Source organism: Arvicola amphibius, chromosome 2 (genome assembly GCF_903992535.2).
Source record: "Arvicola amphibius chromosome 2, mArvAmp1.2, whole genome shotgun sequence".
In the NCBI taxonomy this organism is placed as follows: domain Eukaryota; kingdom Metazoa; phylum Chordata; class Mammalia; order Rodentia; family Cricetidae; genus Arvicola; species Arvicola amphibius.
Genome location: NC_052048.2, coordinates 149,980,655 through 150,001,593, shown reverse-complemented (window position 1 = coordinate 150,001,593; position 20,939 = coordinate 149,980,655). Strand labels below are relative to the sequence as shown.

At 54.6% G+C, this 20,939-nt stretch overlaps 1 protein-coding gene across 1 annotated transcript in view; it reads left to right on the top strand.

Annotated features, from left to right (window-relative positions):
* Positions 1-19,379, top strand: part of LOC119806355 (SCO-spondin) — a 52,398-nt gene extending 33,019 nt beyond the window's left edge. Inside the window, exons 65-103 of the mRNA XM_038318031.1 lie at positions 3-173; positions 283-362; positions 1,746-1,915; positions 2,399-2,445; positions 2,552-2,743; positions 2,864-3,034; positions 3,432-3,632; positions 3,913-4,009; positions 4,106-4,305; positions 4,594-4,760; positions 5,753-5,913; positions 6,078-6,301; positions 6,567-6,608; positions 6,768-6,923; positions 7,641-7,850; positions 8,013-8,180; positions 8,960-9,091; positions 9,186-9,432; positions 9,676-9,828; positions 9,903-9,949; positions 10,140-10,484; positions 10,742-10,909; positions 11,415-11,545; positions 11,796-11,920; positions 12,150-12,196; positions 12,441-12,719; positions 13,052-13,210; positions 13,377-13,493; positions 14,092-14,230; positions 14,373-14,575; positions 14,679-14,803; positions 14,915-15,057; positions 15,153-15,199; positions 15,888-16,105; positions 16,651-16,746; positions 16,858-16,927; positions 17,123-17,271; positions 18,570-18,720; positions 19,248-19,379. Of these exons, the coding sequence (XP_038173959.1) occupies positions 3-173; positions 283-362; positions 1,746-1,915; positions 2,399-2,445; positions 2,552-2,743; positions 2,864-3,034; positions 3,432-3,632; positions 3,913-4,009; positions 4,106-4,305; positions 4,594-4,760; positions 5,753-5,913; positions 6,078-6,301; positions 6,567-6,608; positions 6,768-6,923; positions 7,641-7,850; positions 8,013-8,180; positions 8,960-9,091; positions 9,186-9,432; positions 9,676-9,828; positions 9,903-9,949; positions 10,140-10,484; positions 10,742-10,909; positions 11,415-11,545; positions 11,796-11,920; positions 12,150-12,196; positions 12,441-12,719; positions 13,052-13,210; positions 13,377-13,493; positions 14,092-14,230; positions 14,373-14,575; positions 14,679-14,803; positions 14,915-15,057; positions 15,153-15,199; positions 15,888-16,105; positions 16,651-16,746; positions 16,858-16,927; positions 17,123-17,271; positions 18,570-18,720; positions 19,248-19,270 (5,771 nt within the window). The 3' untranslated portion in view covers positions 19,271-19,379. The remainder of the gene's footprint in view (positions 1-2; positions 174-282; positions 363-1,745; positions 1,916-2,398; positions 2,446-2,551; positions 2,744-2,863; positions 3,035-3,431; positions 3,633-3,912; positions 4,010-4,105; positions 4,306-4,593; positions 4,761-5,752; positions 5,914-6,077; positions 6,302-6,566; positions 6,609-6,767; positions 6,924-7,640; positions 7,851-8,012; positions 8,181-8,959; positions 9,092-9,185; positions 9,433-9,675; positions 9,829-9,902; positions 9,950-10,139; positions 10,485-10,741; positions 10,910-11,414; positions 11,546-11,795; positions 11,921-12,149; positions 12,197-12,440; positions 12,720-13,051; positions 13,211-13,376; positions 13,494-14,091; positions 14,231-14,372; positions 14,576-14,678; positions 14,804-14,914; positions 15,058-15,152; positions 15,200-15,887; positions 16,106-16,650; positions 16,747-16,857; positions 16,928-17,122; positions 17,272-18,569; positions 18,721-19,247) is intronic.
* Positions 19,380-20,939: the final 1,560 nt, after the last annotated feature.

The following is a 20,939-nucleotide window of genomic DNA, read 5'->3' as shown; positions in this document are numbered from 1 at the left end:
AGAAGCAGGCAGCTGGAGTCCTTGGGGACCCTGGTCTGGCTGTAGTCGGAGCTGTGGAGGAGGCCTGCGGAGCCGGACCCGAGCCTGTGACCAGCCACCACCCCAGGGCCTAGGGGATTTCTGTGAAGGACCTCAGGCCCAGGGGGAGGCCTGCCAGGCTCATCCATGTCCAGGTAGCTGCTGAGGATGGGTGGACCAAGGAGCAAAGAGTAAAAAGCTGGGAAGCAACCTTGGGAGTTAGGCCAAGGGCTCCAACCTACCTCAGCCCATTCTGTCCCCCAGAGACCAACTGCAGCACCATTGAAGGGGCAGAGTACAGCCCCTGTGGCCCTCCCTGTCCCCGCTCCTGTGATGACCTTGTGGTGAGTTTGGGCCCCTGTGTTACCCCTACCTGACCTTTGGCTCTGACCAGAGGATCGGATCACCTTATTGGAAGCAAGGGTATGGCTTTGGGCCCATGGCCTCTTGCCTGGTACTGGGCAGAAAACCTGGTGGGCACGGGTGAGTTCCTGGATTTTAGGTTACAGAAATGCAGGCTTGCTCCCTCTGTTGATGAGAGAGCCAGCCATATCCAGCAGCCCTTGGCATCCGTACAGCCAATGTTTCTAAATTAAAATGCTATTGCAAACACAGCACAAACATGTGGGAGGGGGAGTCGTCCCACTGTATCATCTTAAGTGCCATAAACGCAGAGCTTGTGTGTGTGTGTGTGTGTGTGTGTGTGTGTGTGTGTGCGCGCGCGTGCGCGTGTTTTCTAAGCACCTATTCAGCAAACACTGTAGACACAGATGGGGCAAACACAGGCAAGGTCTCTGAATCCATGATCCTGCATTTTGGGGGTAGAAGGATAGACATGAATTAAAGATGGGCATGGTGGGAGCTCTGAAGATGAGGATGGAGATTTGAGGTCTGAGTATGGAGAGTCAAATATAGACAGGAGGCCAGCGATGGCTCCAGGCAGGTAAGGGAGGAGAAAGGAGTGCGAGAATATGCTCAGTCACTGCAGGTCACCATGGACAAGGCCTGTCCCCAGCTCTTTCCCACACAGCGTCCCTTCCAGCCAGCTTTTTGAGGCGGCTGCTCCCTGAGTGTTAGGGAGGTCTGGGCATGCCTCGGCTGCCAGACCATCACAGCAAGCCCCACACTGAGTCTGCAGTCCCTAAGAACTGGGTTTCACGTTGGCAGACCACTGGCTTCCAGACATATTCCTTAAGAGCCGAGGGTTTAATCTGTAGGCCTCCTCCCCACCCTCCCCTTCTCTGTGGCAGGGAACTCAGTGGCATGCTGGTTCCCTTCCTGCCCTTCATCAGCTCTTTAAAGAGAAACTAATTGTACGGTCACACTTTTCTCAACCTCCGGGCACCCTTCATTCTCACGGGGCTCCCTAGTCATTGTAGGGATGAAATACTGGACAAAGGTAACTTGAGAAAGGAGGGGGGACTCCAGCGCTTTGGGGGAGGCATAGAGTCAAGAGCCCAAGGCAGCTGGTCACATCACATTCACAGTCAGGACTCAGAGTAATGCGGCTGCTCCTGTCTTACTCAGCCCAAGACCCCAACCCATGGAATGCCACCACTCACATTTAGGGTGTGTCTCTTTATTTCCATGGTGATTCTAAATCCCATCGGGTTAGCAATCAAGATTAACCACCACACCCACCCACTACACTTCCAGCTTGGTCCGGGTTCTTCCTAACTCCCCACCTCAGGCTGTTACCCCTGCTTGCTCTGTGTCCCTCCCCCCAGCACTGTGTGTGGCACTGCCAGCCAGGCTGTTACTGTCCTCTGGGCAAGGTACTCAGTGCGGACGGGACCATCTGCGTGCAACCCAGTCACTGCAGCTGCCTGGACCTGCTGGCAGGGACACGCCACCATCCAGGCACTCGGCTGGCAAGGCCTGATGGCTGTAACCACTGGTGAGGAGCCATGCTGTATGGCTGGGATGGGAGGCCGCATGTCTCTCCCGATGTCTGTGCATCTAAGCTCTGGGGGCTCAGACAGTGCCCTAGAGATCCGCTGTCCTGGAGAAGATGCAGAGCAGGCCCATGACACCTGTCTAACAGGAGGGGAAACTGAGGCAGCCAGCTCCATGTGCCTGCTCAGGGCTGAGCATTTGTTTCTGGGAGCAGAGAAGCTGAGCTAGACAAGCCACAGATAAGGTGCCTGTTCCTGCTGCCTGCCCTCACTTAACTTGAGGGTTGCCTACAGTCATTCTGCAGTACAGCGTGCCAGCTGATGGGACAGGCAGGCTTCTAAAGCGTATGAGAGTAGGAAGAAGGGCACAGAATACACTATGAAAGTGTAAGGATGAGAGGAAGGAAGAGGTAGGCAGATGAGTATGTGGGAGACCTAGTCCATTCTGAATTGCCGTCTTTTCTTCTGGCTCTGCTCTTGCCCAGCACCTGCATGGAGGGGAGGCTTAACTGCACAGACCTGCCCTGCCAAGGTGTGTGCTGGCTTACCGGGTGGGGAGGGGGTTAGGATTAGGGGTGTAAGGAGAGTGGTCTCAGGATTGCATCAGCTACATCCAATGCCTACCCTACCCTTCACAGTGCCTGGAGGCTGGTGCCCATGGTCGGAGTGGACAGCTTGCTCTCAGCCCTGCAGGGGCCAAACAAGGACCCGCTCTAGGGCCTGCATCTGCCCTGCTCCCCAGCATGGGGGTGCTCCATGCCCTGAGGAGGCAGGGGAGATGGGAATGCAGCATCAAAGGGAGGCCTGCCCTAATCCTACTGCATGCCCAGGTGTGATGTGCCCATGAGGCCTGTGCCCTTGTCCCAGAAGTCTGAAATATATGTTCTGACCCTGATGACCTAAGGCCTCCTGGGTCTTCCAAGACAGATGATTCTGTCTCCTTGGTGCAGCGGATGGAGCTTGGAGCCCTTGGGGGCCATGGTCTCCCTGTGACAAATGCCTGGGGCGGTCGCTTCGAAGCCGGGTGTGCAGCCATCCTCCCACCTCTGACGGAGGCAGGCCTTGTCCTGGGGGCCACCAGCAGAGTCGCCCTTGTCGAGACAATTCCACCCTGTGCACAGGTGAAAGCTTTGGGGATGAGACCAGAGTGAGTCCTTTGTAGGTCTAGAAAAACGCTGGCGCTGATAACCATGTGTTTCTGCAGAGAACCATTCAAAGGGCAGCCCCAAGCTATGTGCTCATGGTTCTGGGTGAGCTGTCAGGTCGCATGTGGGCATGACAAGAGGCTCTTATCCCTGGGAAAGCTTCTTTTTTAAAAAATATTTATTTACATATTATGTATACAATATTCTGTCTACATGTATGCCTGCAGGCCAGAAGAGGGCACCAGACCACCATGTAGTTGCTGGGAATTGAACTCAGGACCTTTGGAAGAGCAGACAATGCTCTTAACCACTGAGCCATCTCTCCAGTCCATGGGGAAGATTCTTAATACTAACTTTCTTACTTTCTTCCTAGACTGTGGAGGAGGCCAGGAGCTCTTACCCTGTGGGCAGCCCTGTCCTCACTCCTGCCAGGACCTGTCCCTTGGCAGTACGTGCCTGCCAGGCTCAGCAGGCTGCCAGTCTGGCTGCGGGTGTCCCCCGGGTCAACTCTCCCAGGACGGGCTGTGTGTGCTCCCCGTTGACTGTCACTGCCACTTTCAGCCTAGGGCCATGGGTCAGTAGCACCTTCCTTGCGCTCCCCCTGCCACTGTCTTCCCCCAGCAGCCCATTGAGCTGCAGCACCAGTCTGCCTGGTTCTGCATCTCTACAGGTTGGGAACTAGAAGCCCTGCATTTCCCACATCCTGGGCTAGTGCAGGTTAGAGAGCTTCCAGCACCTTCCTCCAGGACATGGGTGCTGTTAATGGGATGCTAAATACAGGAGTATAGCATGTGGGGGGAGGTGAAGGCTGCTGTGCTGTCTAGAGGATCCACCCTTACTCCTGTGGTCTTCAGGGATCCCAGAGAACCAGAGCCGGTCAGTAGGGTCCACGCTCAGCTCCTGGGAGAGCCTGGAACCTGGAGAGGTGGTAACTGGACCCTGTGACAATTGGTAAGCAGATTGGGAGTGAGCTGTGGAGCGGAGCAATGGGTACCCTCGGGGAAATGGACCAGGCCTTGTCACTGAAATCCCTTTCCTCATCCCCAGCACCTGTGTGGCAGGCATCCTGCAATGCCACGAGGTGCCCAGCTGCCCTGGTCCTGGGATGTGGAGCTCCTGGGGACCCTGGGAGAAATGCAGTGTCTCCTGTGGGGGAGGGGAGCAGCTCCGCTCTAGGCACTGCGCCCGACCCCCGTGTCCTGGGCTGGCTCGACAGAGCCGGACTTGTCACAACCAGGTTTGCAGAGGTGAGCCCAGTTAGCTGCTACTCAATAATCCCCTAACCTTGAGTCCCATCAGGTCCCTTGACCCTGAATCTGAGTGCCTGTAGAGTCTGCTCTCTGCCCTCCATCATGTTCTTCCCTTGCTAGTAATGAACAAGTAAAGGAGGAAACAGTCAGATTATGGGGGAGCCTTTGGGGAAGGACACTGCTGAGGGGCTGAACACTGACTGTCAGGTCACAGAAGAGGTGGGCACAGAGGTAGGCAGTGAAGACAGTGGATCAGACAGGGCGCTGATTCCAGTGTTGTCTCAGAGACAGGCTGCCCAGTGGGCCGACTCTACCGTGAATGCCAGCCCAGCGAGGGGTGCCCCTTCTCTTGTGCTCACCTTATGGGCCAGGTGGCCTGCTTCTCTGAGAACTGTGAGGAAGGGTGCCACTGTCCTGAGGGCACCTTTCAGCATCGCTTGGCCTGTGTCCAGGTGAGAACTCAGCTGGGCAAGAGCCTGAGGCTGGGCCCTTGTTGTCCCCAAGGAGTCTGTGGCCTTAGACGGTCCCTTTTGTCATGTGACCTTAACTAGCACTCAAACCTGAGAGGCCTTTGATATCCAGGGTGGCAGATTAGGGGCACAAAAAAGGAGGTGGAGGTGAGGCAGCTTCCCAGGGTGTCCTTAGTTCCCCAGGGGCCACCTGCTTTCTAGGGACAGCACCTGGGCTTGTACCCATTACCAGCTGATCTCCCAGCTCAAGGACACCGACAAGACTTTTGAGGCCACCATGATCTCACGCTGCTCTGTGCCCCTCTGGTTGTGGCATTCAGTCTTCCTGGCAATAAAGGGCAGTTTCCTTTTGGGTCCCCATAACTGCCCATAACACATGGCCCCGCAGCCCCATTCTCTATCTCGGGGCTATAGATCATCATTGCCCCTCTCTTCCCTGCCTTGGCCCAAAGGGGAAAGGACCCCACACCTTCACCCTGTCTCTAGCTGTGGGGACAGATGGCAGAAAGTTACCATCAGGTGCTCAGGATTTCATTCCTAACCCTGGTGGCCTCTGCCAGAACCTGAGATGTTTCTTAGCCCCATTTTCTCAACTAAGAAATGATGACAGCCTCAGGGAGGAAAGGCTACTCCAAGTCCAGGAGGACATTGAACAGCAGCGCTGGACTCACATGGGGGCATCCAGACCCCTCTGCTTCCCACCAGGGCTCTCTCTGCCTAACCAAGTCCTGTCTTCTTGGAGTCTCTGCCAATGCCTGCTTGTGTCCATCTAGCTGGTCTGTACAGAAATATGGCTGACTCTCAGCCCAGGTTCACAGCCTGCAGGCTCTCAATCCTGTGTGCACCAGGAAAATGGGTCCTCCCTCATGTTCCCATTCCCTCTCTTTCCCCAAATCTCATCAGAGGCTCTACAGGGGTTCCCAGTAGGAAGCCTCCTGGGAGATTTCACTGTCTCCTTCTCTATGCCCATGCAGGAATGCCCCTGTGTGCTCACAGCCTTGCTGCTGCAGGAACTGGGAGTGGCCAGTACTGCCCCTGGGACCTACCCAGCCCTCCTGGGAGGTGAGAGCCAGCCCCTTGCACCTGGAGATGAGCTATACCCAGGCCAGATGCTTCAAACAGTCTGTGGAAATTGGTAAGGGACCCTCCAGGGTGGGGACTGGGTTGAAAGGTGGGAGAGGAACTAAAGGAGGGATTCTAGGGTGAGGATAGGGACCCTAGGATCTGCCCTCTTCCTTTGCCTGGCTGTGCCTCCTTGTTCACTTGGCCCCACCCCCCTCTTGTTTGTGCTTTCTCCAGCTCCTGTGTCCATGGGAAGCTGTCTTGCTCAATGGAAGAATGCTCCAGGGTCAATGACAGCTTTGGTCCCTGGAGCATGTGGAGCCCGTGCTCTCGTCCCTGTGGCGGGCTGGGGACCCGCACCCGAACCCGCCAATGTGTGCCTCCCACACTTGTTCCTGGCAGACTGAGTTGCCATGGGCCCCTTCAGGATCTAGAGTACTGCTTCAGCCCGGAATGCCCCGGTACGGGAAATAAAAGGAAGCTAAGCAGATACCTGCAGGGCCAAGTAGTGGCTCAGCCTGCCCTTGTCCTCTTCTGTCCCTGTTTATCCCTGCTGGTGTCTCTGGATTTTCCTTCCTCTTACCCAATAGCTTTAGACTTTTGTTTGGGTCTCCAGCCAGCTCTTTTTTGAGATCTTGCAAGATGTGCTACACTGTGTGTGTGCAGTGCTGGCAGGGTACATCGCAGGCACTGAAACTCTTCTAAACAGGGTCTCCTTTTCCACAGGGACTGCAGGGGCCACATTGGAGCCAGTGACAGGCCTTGCAGGTAGCCCAAGTCTCCCAGCACCCCTCCAGTATGGCCTTTCTTTGGGAAGAAGGAGCCCCAGACCTCTTCCCTCCCCATCCTCACTTCCTGAAGGGGCCGAAGCCCTGGCTGACTAATTGGAAAGTACACCCCCTGTTTCTTCTCCCCTTCTTCCCACAGGCGGTTGGGGCCCATGGTCACCATGGTCTCCCTGTTCCCACAGCTGCACAGACCCTGCTCACCCTACTTGGCGCAGCCGCACACGCCTCTGCTTGGGCAACTGTACTGTGGGGAACTCCTTACAGGAACGTCCCTGCAACCTACCCTCGTGTACAGGTATGATTCTGAGGCTCAACCTTAGGGCTCTAATCACAGCCTTCAAACGACTCCTCCAAACCTAAACCTGGACTGCAATATCCAATTTCCCTAGAGTAATCTAACGATCTAATCTAATCTCACATCAGTCTCTGACACTAGGTCTTCTGTTCACTTCACTAGCCCCAGAGACTGCTCTGAGCTCTGCCAAGTCTATCAGGCCCCTCCGTCCTTATGCATGTGTGTGTGGGCAAAACACTCTCTGTGGGGTTGTTCCCCATTCCTCAGCAGCCCCACGAGCCAGGGATTTCTGTCCCCTATGGGAACAAGACACATAGATTCAGTTGCCCAAACCACACACCCATCAGTATCGGATTCAGAACAGGAGCCCTGAAGTATGGGTGAGGTTGCCTAGGCCCAGGTGAGGAAGTCTAAACTTGAACTGGGGAAGGAAGTAGAGAGCTTGGGGTGGGAAGGAGAGCCTGGGGCAGGAAGGAAAGAGCTTGGTTTAGGAAGGAGAGACTGGGGAAGGAAGGAAGGAAGGAAGGAAGGAAGGAAGGAAGGAAGGAAGGAAGGAAGGAAGGAAGGAAAGAGAGAGCTTGGGGCAGGAAGGAGAGACTTAGGCAGGAAGGAGAGACTGAGAGAGGAAGAAGAACATGGGAAGGAAGGAGAGAGCTTGGGGCAGGAAAGAGCACCTGGGGAAGGTTCTGCTGGTTTTAGATCTTTTTCACCTTGCAGCTCTGCCCCTGTGCCCTGGCCCTGGGTGTGGGTCAGAGAACTGCTCCTGGACATCTTGGGCCCGATGGGAGCCTTGCTCCCGCAGCTGTGGGGTGGGCCAGCAGCGCCGCCTACGAGCCTATCATCCCCCTGGGCCTGGTGGATACTGGTGCCCTGACATCCTGACTGCATACCAGGAGCACCGCTTCTGCAACCTGCGTGCCTGTCCAGGTGAGGGGAGCTGGGGACGAAGAGTAACTTCAAGCTCTTCCCTGACCCTAACTGTGAGAATCTGATGGTGTGCATTTCCTGATCAGGCCAGTCTGTCCTGGCTCATGGGATATGTGGGACCTTCTGCTGGAGCCAAACCTGATGGAACTATTCTCTTAACAGTGCCTGGGGGCTGGTCCCGCTGGAGCCCCTGGTCCTGGTGTGACCGCAGCTGTGGAGGGGGCCGATCCCGGAGAAGCAGGAGCTGCTCAAGCCCACCACCCAAGAATGGGGGAGCATCCTGTGTTGGGGAGAGGCACCATGTCCGGTCCTGCAATTCCATGCCTTGTGGTACGACGTTGGCCACTTTGCCTACTGAGCTTATTTCTGCAAAGCTCTCCAGCCTCACCACTAACTTCACTCCCACTATACCCATGGGATGCAGGAGACTGACTGCTACTTTGCTTGCTACTTAGGGAAACCAAGATATTCAGGGAAGGGATGACTGGATCTGAGTCAGGGACATCCTATGTGTATCTGGGTCCTTTGTGGCTGAGGCTACCTACCTGACTCATTCCTGGGACATCTTCTTAGCCTTGTTTGTTCTCTTAGCTGCTGGAGAACCATCAAGCCCAGGCAAAGTTTCTGAGAGCTTACAGTGTGGTGTCAAGGGTATATGTGAGTCTTTCTATGGAAACTGAACCAGAGACTATAATTGAGCCCTTCCCAGTTCCTTTTTGAGTTTCAGCCCTTCCTTCCTTCCAATGCTCCCAGCCCTCAGAGTCCTACCTCAGCTCTCCTCTGTCAGGAGCTCCCCATTCATGCTGCACACTGCCTCGCTTCAGACCAGGGCTGTAAGCCCCTAGGTGGGAATGCTAGCTTCTGAGATGGACAGTTTAATCTAGCTCCACGAAGAGTTACTACTAGGCTCTGAGAACCTACTGGAGGGGAGAGGAACTCTCCACGCACTTAGACTAGCCTAACTCCAGGGCTTTACCAAGCCCCTAATGTTTCAGCTCATGCCAATATAGGGGAAAGGGGAGACATTGGGGTCTCTAAGAGTTACTGATAAGGAAGAGAAGCGTCTTGGGGCACCCAGGTGTTCTTGACACTGGGCTTCCCGTCCTCAGAGGAAGGCTGTCCGGCAGGGATGGAGATAGTGAACTGTGCCAACCGCTGCCCCAACAGCTGCTCAGACCTGCAGGAGGGAGTCACGTGTAAGGAAAACCAGGCCTGCCAGCCGGGCTGTCGCTGCCCTGAAGGTACATGCCCGAGATCCTTCTGGTTCCTTAGGGTAGCTCTGTGGGAAAGCAGGTTTGGTTTAGATACCAGCACCAACCCACTGACTTCCCACAGGGTTTCTCGAGCAGGATGGTGGCTGTGTGCCAGTTGGGCACTGTGAATGCACGGATGCCCAGGGCCACAGCTGGGCCCCAGGGAGCCAACATCAGGATGCCTGCAACAACTGCTCCTGTCAGGCTGGGCAACTCTCCTGCACTGCTCAGCCCTGTCCACCTCCTGCACACTGTGCCTGGAGCCACTGGTCTTCCTGGAGTTCCTGCAGCCACTCATGTGGACCTCGAGGGCAGCAGAGTCGCTTCAGGTGTGGAGCTGGGTGACTAGGGCCTCCTGCCTAGCATGTCCGTCTCTCTGATCTTATTCCTGGGTAGTTCCTGCTTTCATCAGCGACTTTGCTCCATCCTGTGCCCTGACCCAGTCTGTGCTGGTCACTTAGGCCTCTCCTTAGTCACCTCCATGCTCACTCTGGACTTTGCCCCTGAATTCAGAAGGATCATATAGGGTATTCACTGTGTCTTTTCCCGCCTCTGCCCCTGGTCCTGACCAGGTCCTCCACGTCAGGCTCATGGGCCCTGGAGTGTCAAAAGGAGCAGTCCCAGAGCCAGTCTTGCCCTGAGGCCCCCTGCCCTCCCCTGTGCCTACATGAAGCCCACCCTCGTGCTCTGGGGGACAGCTGGCTACAGGGAGAGTGCCAGCAGTGGTAAGCACAGGTCAGAGAAGGGTGACCCACTTTCCTGCTGGATAGCAGAACCCTGAATCCAAGCTCTTTTCTAGTTCCTGCACCCCAGAGGGAGTGATCTGCAGAGACACTGACTGTGCAGGTTTGGGCTCCATCACGTCCATCACCTCAGCATCCCCTTTACTGTCTTGCAGGCCATCTCTCCAATGTCCTGTGTTCCCCCAACACACACACAATGCCCCCTCTGTGCCACAAGGATCTCAACGTAACCTCTGGGTCTGGGTCTTCATAACCCCCACTTGCTATTCTAACCTCACCTGTGCCCCCTACAGTGCCTGGGGGCTGGACATCATGGTCCTCCTGGTCCCTCTGCTCTGTCTCCTGTGGAGGTGGAAGCCAGGTCCGTACTCGATCCTGCGTAGTGTCAGCTCCTCAGCTTGGGAGCCTGCCTTGCCAAGGCCCAGATACCCAGACCCAGCATTGTGGGCAGCAGCTGTGTCTACAGCTCCTAGAGACCTGCTCCTGGGGACCGTGGGGACCCTGTTCCCGTAGCTGCGGCACAGGCCTGGCCTCCCGCTCTGGGTTCTGTCCCTGCTTACTGACCAAAGAGGACTCCATGTGTAATGACACATTCTCACACCTGGACACTCAGGCCTGCTACCCAGGGCCCTGCCAGGGTGAGTTGCTCTCCTGCTTTCTTTCTCTGGAAAATTCAGGGAATGAGCGTTTGCAAGACTATTTCTCTGAAATGCCCCTATATCTATATCTACCACACAATGTTTTGCTTTGTGCTCTTCAGAGCCGTTTGCCATGTGCCTTCTTTATTTTCTTTGAGGGAATCCACCCAGTGGGGCCTTTCCAGCTAGGGCAGGGATGGGTGTGGGCACGATGGATGCTCTGGAAGCCGCCAGCCTACATCCCTGCCCATCTCTAGAGGACTGCATATGGAGTGACTGGAGCAGCTGGACACGCTGCTCCTGTAAGGTCCCGGTGCAGCAGCGTTACCGACACCAGGGGCCAGCACCTGGCCGGACTGTTGGGGGTGCCCCCTGCACACGTCTGGATGGCCACTTCCGGCCATGCACCATTGGCAACTGCTCAGGTAGGGCCCAGGGCTGAGAGGTCAAGGAGCTGAATGGGGGTGGTGGCAGGTACCTCATATAGACCCACTGCCCACAAGACCACAGTGCAAGTGGCCAGGGTTCGCACTGACCCTTGCCCTGGGCACACAGTCGCTCTTGCTCTGTCCCACCCACTAGCCACACCCCTTATAATCGTCTCACTGTGGTTTCCCATTTGAAAGCTCCTAGCCCCACCGTTTCTATCCTCTCGAATTCAGAAGGCTCAGAGGCAGTGTATCTTGCCTGGCTTCTGTTGAAGCCGTCCCTCATCTCATCCCTTTGTGCCCCCACCTGCCAATCCCATAATCCTGACTCACACAATCCGTCCTGGATCTTGAGGCCCAGCCATTCCTAATCCTTCCTGGAGGTGCATGAGCTGAGCAGGAGCCAGGTGGAAGGGTTGGGGGCATCAGCCTTTCTCGGCAGGCAGCAGAACAGCAGTCTTGTACTATCACCAAGGGACCTCATCCTTCCTTCTTCCCTTAGAGGACAGCTGCCCACCTCCCTTTGAGTTCCAGCCTTGTGGCTCCCCCTGTGCAGGGCTCTGTGCCACACATCTGAGCCATCAGCTTTGCCAGGACTTGCCGCCTTGCCAGCCTGGCTGCTACTGTCCCAAGGTGAGCTCTGGAAGTTGGTAAGACACTCAAGAAGGGAATGCTCTGCTCAGCTCCCCTGGCTCCCCTCTCCAGGACGCCCATAGGGACCACATCTTTTCCGTGCCTGTAACCCCTCCCTACCTTGGCAACACCCCACACATGGGTTCAGCAACCCACATGTGCACTGCTGGAAGCCAGCATGGTACAGGGCACGTAGGTGACAGTGGTCCCTTCACAATCCCGAACTATTCTTCCTTTTCCTTCTGTACAGGGTCTGCTGGAGCAGGCTGGGGGCTGCATTCTCCCAGAGCAGTGTAACTGCTGGCATATTTCAGAAGAGGGAGCTAGGGTGACCCTGGCTCCTGGGGCCCACCTGCAGTTAGGCTGTAAGGAATGGTGAGTAATAGAAGTGGGTGGGCAGAAGCCAGAAGTAGAGTGGACAAGGGCATCCTGACCCAGCAGAGGCCAGGCTGAACATGTTTGGGCCATTCCAACCTGAGATCAAGTGACCCCAAGTCCCCAACTTTACGGATTGCTCATCCTGAGCCAGAGCACCCAGCCCTTGAGCTGCTGAGCCATGCTTGGCTGTACCCCAAAGCCAACCCTGGTGTGCTCCTTCCCGCAGTGAATGCCAGAGTGGAGAGCTGCAGTGCTCCAGCCAAGGGTGTGAAGGTAATCTCGGCCTTCAGAGAACTGTCCCTGTTAGCCCAGCGCTGGGGTGCTTCGGGGCAGGGAGCTTGAGTTGTTAAAGGCAGGACAGTCCTAGACAAATAGTATCCTGCCCTGCCCGACATCTTTCTTAGTCTTTCCCATTTACTACCCCTTCTGATCATGACCCTGAGCTTTTCCTGCCCACCCACTGGGCTCTCTGAGCTGAAAAGTCCCCGAGACCAGCACAAACCCTTTGCCCATCTAGGTCTCCTGCCTCTGACTGGATGGTCGGAGTGGTCACCTTGTGGGCCCTGCCTGCCCCAGAGTGCCTTGGCCCCTGCCTCCAGGACTGCCCTGGAGGGGCACTGGCATCTGAACACATCAGGCCTACCTCCAACCCCAGTCACTCTGCTGGCTTCAGAGCAATACCGGCACCGCCTCTGCTTGGACCCTGAGACCGGGAGGCCCTGGGCAGGAGACCCTGCACTTTGCACTGTACCCCTCAGCCAGCAACGCCTCTGCCCTGACCCTGGAGCCTGTAATGGTAAAGGAGGGAAATAGGCCAGCAGGCAGGATGGGTCTGGCATGCTAGGGGGGGTGGGGTGTGGGGGGTGTGGGGGTGTGTTCGAATGGGGCTAGCCATAGGTTCATTTCTGTTGTCAGGAGTGAGGCAACCTGCTAACCTTTCTGCTTGCCTCTGGGGCCTGCTGGATTTGAGACGTGTTTTAAAAAAAAAGAAAAAAGAAAAGAAAAGAAAAAAGAAACCTGAAGGCCTCAGGGCATGTTTCCAGGAAGGGGAAGAGACAAAGCCTGGGGTGGATACCTGAGGCAGGTAGCCTAAGGCACTGAGTTCTGTTTTGATTTTTCCTTCCCCAGACACTTGCCAATGGGGTCCTTGGGGACCTTGGAGCCCCTGCCAAGTGCCCTGCAGTGGAGGAGTCAAACTGCGCTGGAGAGAGGCAAGAGATAGCTCTGGAGGAGACTGCCGTGGGCCATGGGCTCAAACGGAAAGCTGCAATATAGGATCTTGCTCAGGTAACCAATATCCCAGCATCGGAAGGGAGCAGAGACTGGGGCATTGGAAATAGCCCGAGAGGGATTGGTGGCTCTGCCCTGATGGTAAACAGTGGAAGAGAGAGTCTGCTGGGGGGCAGGATGGGCAAGAGTGCTCCCAATACAGACTTTTACTACTGGACTCCAGGGGAGAGCTGTGAGACCCGGGACACCGTGTTTACCCTTGGCTGTGCCAACCAGTGCCCTCGCAGTTGTGCCGACCTCTGGGATGGAGTCCAGTGTCTACAGGGACCCTGCAGCCCAGGTAGATGGCCATGCCGTAGCCTGGCCTGGGAAATCTGGTGTGTCCAGGCCCTCTTCACCACAGTGGCGGGGGCGACACGGCAAGAAAATACACTGTTGGGGTCACTTTCAGCAGTCACTTTGAGTCCTTCTTAGTGGCTCTATCAAAACCTACTGGGTTGCCTGCTGTGGTGGCATACCTTTGTAAATCCCAGCATTTGAGAGCCTGAGGATTTCTGTGAGTTCAAGGTTATCCTGGGGTACATTGTGAGTTCAAGGACAGGACCCTATCTCAAAACAAACTGCTGTGTAGAGGAACACAGAGGTGTCTCCCATTGATGGCCAGAGGGTGAGAGCAGGCTGTGAACCCAGTCTGGCTCCTGGAGGGACCCATTATGTAAACCGTGTCCCAAGCACTAAATTTTAGCACACCTTTATTAGTAAGTATTAATTGTACAAGATAATGGGTCACATTTTCATACACGTGTATACTATACTTTCACTATTTTCTCCCTAAATTCTCTTCATTCTTCCCTGGCCCCCTTCTTCCTCCCTAATAGTAAATCATCCTTTTATTTTCAAGTCTTTTTAAAGCACTGAATCTTGCTTACCCCTCTCAGGCTGCCGATGTCCCCCTGGTCAGTTGGTGCAGGATGGACACTGTGTGCCCATCTCGTCTTGCCGCTGTGGCCTGCCCAGTGCCAACGGCTCATGGGAGCTGGCCCCCATGCAGGTGGTCCAGCTGGACTGCCGTAACTGGTATGTTGCCATTCTGCCAAACCAGGCCAAGGTCTTTGGGTGGGTGACATGAGGCAGGTCAAGGCTGTGGGCACTGCTGGAGAAAGGAAGCTGTTCATCATGACTTGGGGGCCTGAGCCCTTGGTGCACACCCTGTCCACAGCACATGTATGAATGGATCACTGGTGTGTCCATACCTCAAGTGTCCAGTCCTAGGACCTTGGTCAGCCTGGAGTGAGTGTTCAGCTGCCTGTGGTGGGGGCACCATGGTACGCCACAGGAGCTGTGAGAAGCGTCCTGAGGGTGCACCATGCCAGACCCTGGACATGCAGCAATGGCAAGAGTGTAACCTGCCAGCCTGCCCTGGTGAGTGCCCTGAGTGGCATAGCCCTCCATCTTTGGGTGGAAGAGGTTATCCATAACCTGCAAGTGCCCCTCCTGCTGCCCTCCCGCTGTGTGTGTTTCCCAGAGTGTCCGCCGGGCCAGGTGCTCAGTACCTGTGCCACTTGCCCGAGCCTCTGCTCCCACCTGCAGCCTGGAACCATCTGTGTGCGGGAACCCTGCCAGCTTGGCTGTAGTTGTCCTGTGGGGCAGGTGAGTCAGGCCACTGGATTCTGGATTCTGGGTTCTGGGGTGGTGGGGAGAGGAGAGGCAGTTGGGAGGCATGGGGTTGGAACCAAGCCTGACTGAGCCTCTCCACCTCAGCTGCTACACAATGGCACGTGCATCACCCCTGCTGCCTGCCCCTGCTCTCAGCTCTCCCTGCCCTGGGGCCTCACCCTACCCTTGGAAGAGCAGGCCTGGGAGCTGCCCCCAGGGACTGTGCTCACCAGGAACTGCACACACTGGTGAGGGCCCAGAGCTTGGGCGGAGGGCGGGGTTGTTGAGATTGGGGTGGGAAGGAGGGACTTAAACAGCTGAGCAGATGCTTCTGTCTTCTTAGCACCTGTCAAGGCGGAGCCTTCATCTGCTCCCTCATCGACTGTCAGGGTGAGACAGGGCTATCCTTGCCTCTCCAAAGCCAAGACTCTGCTCAGGGATGAGGGCCCTGCCTACAGCCCAAGCTAAGCTACTTGTTTCATGAAATGCTTGCTTCTGGTCCACAGAGACCCCTTCCCTGCCTGAGGCCCAGCACTCCCCACTCTGCAATCCCCAAGCATCCTATGCGTCTTTTCCCACTCATAGTGGTAGTCAGTGTGTACGCGCTGAGCCAGGGTGTGTGAGTGAGGCCAGGAAATTAAAGAGAACTTCCTGCTGATGTGGAAGTTGAGGTTCAGCAGGGTGAGTGAAAAAGTGGAGTCTGGCATGGGAAACTACAGTCGCCCACCTTTGACACACTGGGATCTCTGGATTCAGACCCCGGCTTGGCAAGTTCCAAAGCACCCAGCCTGGCTGCCGAATGAAGGTGGGCCAGCCCTCAGAGCAAATAAAAGCAGGAGGCTGTCCCTGGGTTTCTGGCGAGAGGGCCACACCTTTAGGATGTGACAGAGGTAAGGTGGATAGGAGTGGTTAGAGGGTGAGATCTGTCTGGGCCAGTGTTTGAGAGGGTCAGAGGGCATGGCTGATGGAGGGCTGCTGGTGCCAGGAGGCAGCATGGGTAAGGTACCACCTGAGGAGGCGGGAGATCTAGGCTGGATCCAGAGCTGACACAGACAGCAGGCGAATGGTCTTCCTACAGGCTGCCCTCCTGGGGAAATATGGCAGCACGTGGCCCCAGGGGAGCTGGGCCCTTGCGAAAAGACATGCCCAGAAATGAACACAACACTGGCTGGGAGCAACTGCACCGAAGCACAGGCTCCAGGCTGTGTGTGTCAGCCGGGGCACTTCCGCAGCCAGACAGGTGTCTGCGTCCTCGAAGACCATTGCGAATGCTGGCACCATGGGAGTCCCCACTTGGTGAGATACCAGCTGCTTTTCTTGTCCAGGGTTCCCCATCTACTGATCTGTAGCTGTACTTCGTTTGGTTGCCTACTCCCAACCCCGCAGTAGCACACAGGCTCTGCACTCTTAGGACCCAACTGGCCCTCCTACATTGAGTTTTCCCAGCCAGACTCCAGTTCTGGGCCAGTACGCTGGCTGGAACTCCTAGGCTGGATTTAGATTTAGAATTCATGGAACTCCAGAAGGCTGGAGAGACGGCTCAAAGAGTAAGGACTATACTGCTCTTGCAGAGGTGTGAGTCTGGTTCCCAGCATTCACGTCTGGTGGCTCACAACCACCTGTAACTTAAGTTCCAGGGGCCCCCAATGCCCTCTTCTGGTCTCCACAAGCACTTCACACACACACACACACGAGAGAGAGAGAGAGAGAGAGAGAGAGAGAGAGAGAGAGAGAGGCATGCACACGCACACACAGAGATTAAAAATAAAAATAAAATCTTAAAAAAGAAAAAAAGGAAGAAAATCCAGGAGACACCAATCAGAGCTTTCCCCCGCCTGCAGCCTGGATCTGAATGGCAGGAGGCCTGTGAGAGCTGCCACTGCCTCCGTGGGAAAAGCATCTGCACTCGACACTGTCCAGGCCTCACCTGTGCTCAGGTACCCTGTGGCCCTATAGCCTTCCCTCTATGGCTGGTTTTAGGGTTTCTGGACAGGCAGTGTGGGGTGATGGGATGTCCCCCTGAGTAGATTGTAAATGGCTCTCTGTAGGGTGAAGTGATGGTACAGAAGCCAGGGAGCTGTTGTCCCATCTGTCAACAGCACACTCTGGGTGTGCAGGGTATGGGTACCTGTATAATGCCTTTCTCTGGTCTGAACCTTTCTGCCTCACGATCTCACACCCACCCTGCCATGTGCCCATCTTCCCCAGGCTTGCCTGCATGGGGATCAGAGTGGCTCCCTCATCCCAGGATCTGCCCTAACATGTCTTTTGCCTAAAGGCCCCTCAGTCATGGCTTCTTCCTCTGTCTTGAAGCTACCCCTTCACCTCTAGAGGAGGAACCAGCCTCCTGCCAGCTGCTCACAGAGCTCAGAAACCTCACCAAGGGTCCCTGTCACCTGGATCAGGTAGAAGTGAGCTACTGTAGTGGACACTGCAGGTCCAGCACTAACGTCATGACTGAGGTGAGCTGCGGGCTGCCTTACAGATCCACCGGGCAGATCAGCCAGTGCCCAAGGGCTCGGCACCCAATGAGGTCCTGAGAGAAACCCAGAGAATGTGAGGAACACAGTCCATTCTCACAAAGCTGACGGAACTGGGGCTATGGAGTGTCAGGGCCCTTCTCCAGGGTGGCGGGATACTTACATGCCCAGAGTATACCTCCCAGACCACTGTGTTCCTCTAAGCCAATAAGTTGAGATACCCACAAAAAAGTCTTGGGAAGGGAAAGTGACTGATGCCAGACCCATCATGCGCACATCAGGAGGGCTGGCTTTTTACAGATAGGCTCACCCAGACTTTTCCTGTGAGGTCTATACCTGCCTAAGCCCAGAATCTCTCTGCTTGCTCTCCCTGGACCCTGCTTCACTCTCTGACCCCTCCCCCTACACACACACACACACACACACACACACACACACACACACACACACACTTAGTTTCCAACCTGGAGGATTGTAACTCAGGCCATTGGTTCCCTTTGAATGGAGACCTGGCTCCTGGCTGCCAGCACCTCACATCTGATCCTGAGCCATTACCTTCTGCTTCCACGCGGATGGGTTAGCTGTGCTGAAAGACAATGGTCTCTCTCTCTCTCTCTCTCTCTCTCTCTCTCTCTCTCTGGCTCCCAAAATGCTACCCCTTAATTCTGTGTTGTGCTGCTGCTGTCCTGAGTGCTCCTAACCTGGGTGCTCCTATCCCGAGTGCTCCTGCCCCTTCTGAGAATGCTTTCCCCAAACACATTTGGAACTTATAAAACATGAATAAAGAAAGAAAACAGGAACAGAGTTCAGAGATAATAACCTTTGTCATTTTTGAACTTGAACTGTATGAATGTCTGAAAGAATTATAAACTATAAATCAAGAATTATAAACTTATATAAATTAAGTCACTGTTCTGGGGGCAGGAGGGTAGCTCTGGACGGGCAGCCCAGAGTGTTTAGGATCCATCTGTGCACTTAGGGTTTGTTAGAAGTCTCGTGTATGACTAGCCCTTTTCCATATAGGCTTGAAGCCCCTTAGGGTCTAAGCCGCATCCCTACCCGGATGCGTTCATTTATTGGATGTTCAGATGCACTGGGGATGGAGTGAAGAAAGTGGGCTTCTTGAAGAAGAGGGCTGGGGGAGATGCTTCCTACCCCCAGACTACCTCGGGAGACCAGGACAATTAGAACTTGGCCCCTCCCCTGGCAGGGAAAGACCAAGGGATGGGAAGAATACTCCATTTGGCTCCCTACCCACTCAACCAGCTTCTCTTGGCCAGGAACCCTACCTGCAGAGCCAGTGCGACTGCTGTAGCTACCGTCTAGATCCTGACAGCCCCGTGCGGATCCTGAACCTTCACTGCCCCGACGGCCATGCAGAGCCAGTGGTGTTGCCAATGATTCACAGCTGCCAGTGCAGTGCCTGCCAGGGTTGGTCTGGCTGGACAGGGAGGGGGACTCGGTCAGAATTCTCCCTAAGAAGGGGAGGCCTTAGGAACATGCACAGTCTATGGTCCCATTCTACCTTGGCTTTACCAGTCTATTCTGACCCCCCTCCCCATTGTGCTTATTCCCTTTCCAATTACACATAAACTTGGTGTTTGCGGTAGATTGTAGCTGATTCAAATCTCAGTCTTCTGTTGAGGTCGGTACTCATGACCCATCCCGTAAACAGCTCTGACGTGTACACATGTACACGGGCTTGCTGGGAGGACTCTGGAGGGGTATGCAGATGAAGTACCTGGTTAAGTTGCATGCCTGATGTGTACTAACTGAGGTCACGTCAAATGTGGAGACTCAGGGGAAGGACAACACAGCCTAGGTGGAGGGCATGGAAGAACTGGTTTCCCCCTGCACTGCCTTCAGGCAGCTCTAGCTCACCATCCTCTGCCCTGTCCCATTTTGTCCCACCTGAGCATGCTGCCTCTTACGAGCCCATCTCAAAATTCTCTCTGCAGGTGGTGATTTCTCCAAGCACTGACAGGCTCCACTGGACACATCCACTGCCGTCTCTCTTGTGACCATGGGGCTATGTGCACTCCTCACCTCCTTCCGTGCCCACTTACCCGCCTCCGGCCTGTGGCATTAGCATATTCCAAATAAAGTAATGCTGGCAACTAGTGCTAACAAACTTCTGTGTGCTCTCTGTTCCTGGTCCCAGCGGGGGATTGGAGAGAGAGCACAGCCTGGACCTGAGCAGCAGCTCTGGTGGGTCCACTGTGTGTCATCGTGGTTCTGTGGATTGAATAGGTCACTCCCCAGTTTCCTCAGCTGTTGTAGGAAGCGTTGAATCTGAAGTCTGAAGAGCTCCTGTATTAGGCAGGAGTGTCCCAGGTCCCCCAACCCAGTGTGATTCCGTCCCAGCACAGACTGTATTCCTCGTGATGACAGTTTAATTGAACTGTAATTTATAAAATGAGAAACTCTCTTTGTGATTTTCTTTTTTTAAATACTTTATTTATTTTATATATATGAGTGCTCTATCTGCATGTATGCCTTTATTCCAGAAGAGGGTATCAAATGCCACTGTAGATGGTTGTGAGCCACCATTCAGTTTCTGGGAATTTAACTCAGGGCCTCTGGAAGAGCAGCAAGTGCTCATAACTGCTGAGCCATCTCTCCAGCCCATGCATGTAATTTTCAAGACATGGTCTTACTGTGTAAGGCCTGACTGGCCTGGAACTCATCGTAGAGCAGGATGGCCTTAAACTCAACAAAAATCCACCTCCTATGTCTCCTGAGCACTGGGGTGACCTGTGTGAGGTGCCACACCCATCCTGAAATTCATTCATTTTACCTTTAAACTTTAATGACTTGACTAGACAGTAAATAAAGTTACACAAGCATCACTTCCCTCCAGTTTTAGAACATTTCCATTGGGTCCTGCCCACTGACAACCGCTCCTGGGTCTAGCCCCAGACAAGCTCTAAATTGCTTTTCATCTTAATAAAATTGCCCTTTCTGAACACTTCACGTCATCGCTTGGCTTCTTTCAGCTAACCTGATGACTCTGCGGATCACTGACATTACAGCATGTTCCCTTTTACTGCTACATAGTAGCTATTGCAAGGAGCAGCTACAAAATGCCTATCATCTGCCAGTTGTCAGACATTCCTTATGGCTTGCCTATCTATCTACCAGTTAATATTCTGTTGCTGCTGCTTTTTCTATTATGCTTAAAATTATTATGAACATTTTTGTACAAGTCTTTGTATGGGCATACTTTTATATCCCCAGCACCGACATAGAAGGTGTGCAGGGCATTGCTCACCTGTAACTCCAGCTGTGGGGTGTAGAGATAGTAGGATCCTGGGAGCTTGCTGGCCAGTCTCTGAAAAGCCAACTCTAGGTTCCGTGAGAGACGCTGTCTTAAAATCAAGGTATAGGATGTGTAGAATAATAAAGAGAGGCGCCTACACAAATGTGATGTGTGACACACAGACACACACAGACACAGACACACACACACATACACACACACACACACACACACACAGACAGACACACAAACACACAGAGACTAAATCCAGCATGATGTCCCAGCCTGTAACCAAGAGGCTAAGGCAGGAGAATATGGAGTTCGAGGCCATCTTGGGCTACCAGGTGACATGCTGGTTTTTTTGTTTTGTTTTTTGAAGAAACAAAAATAG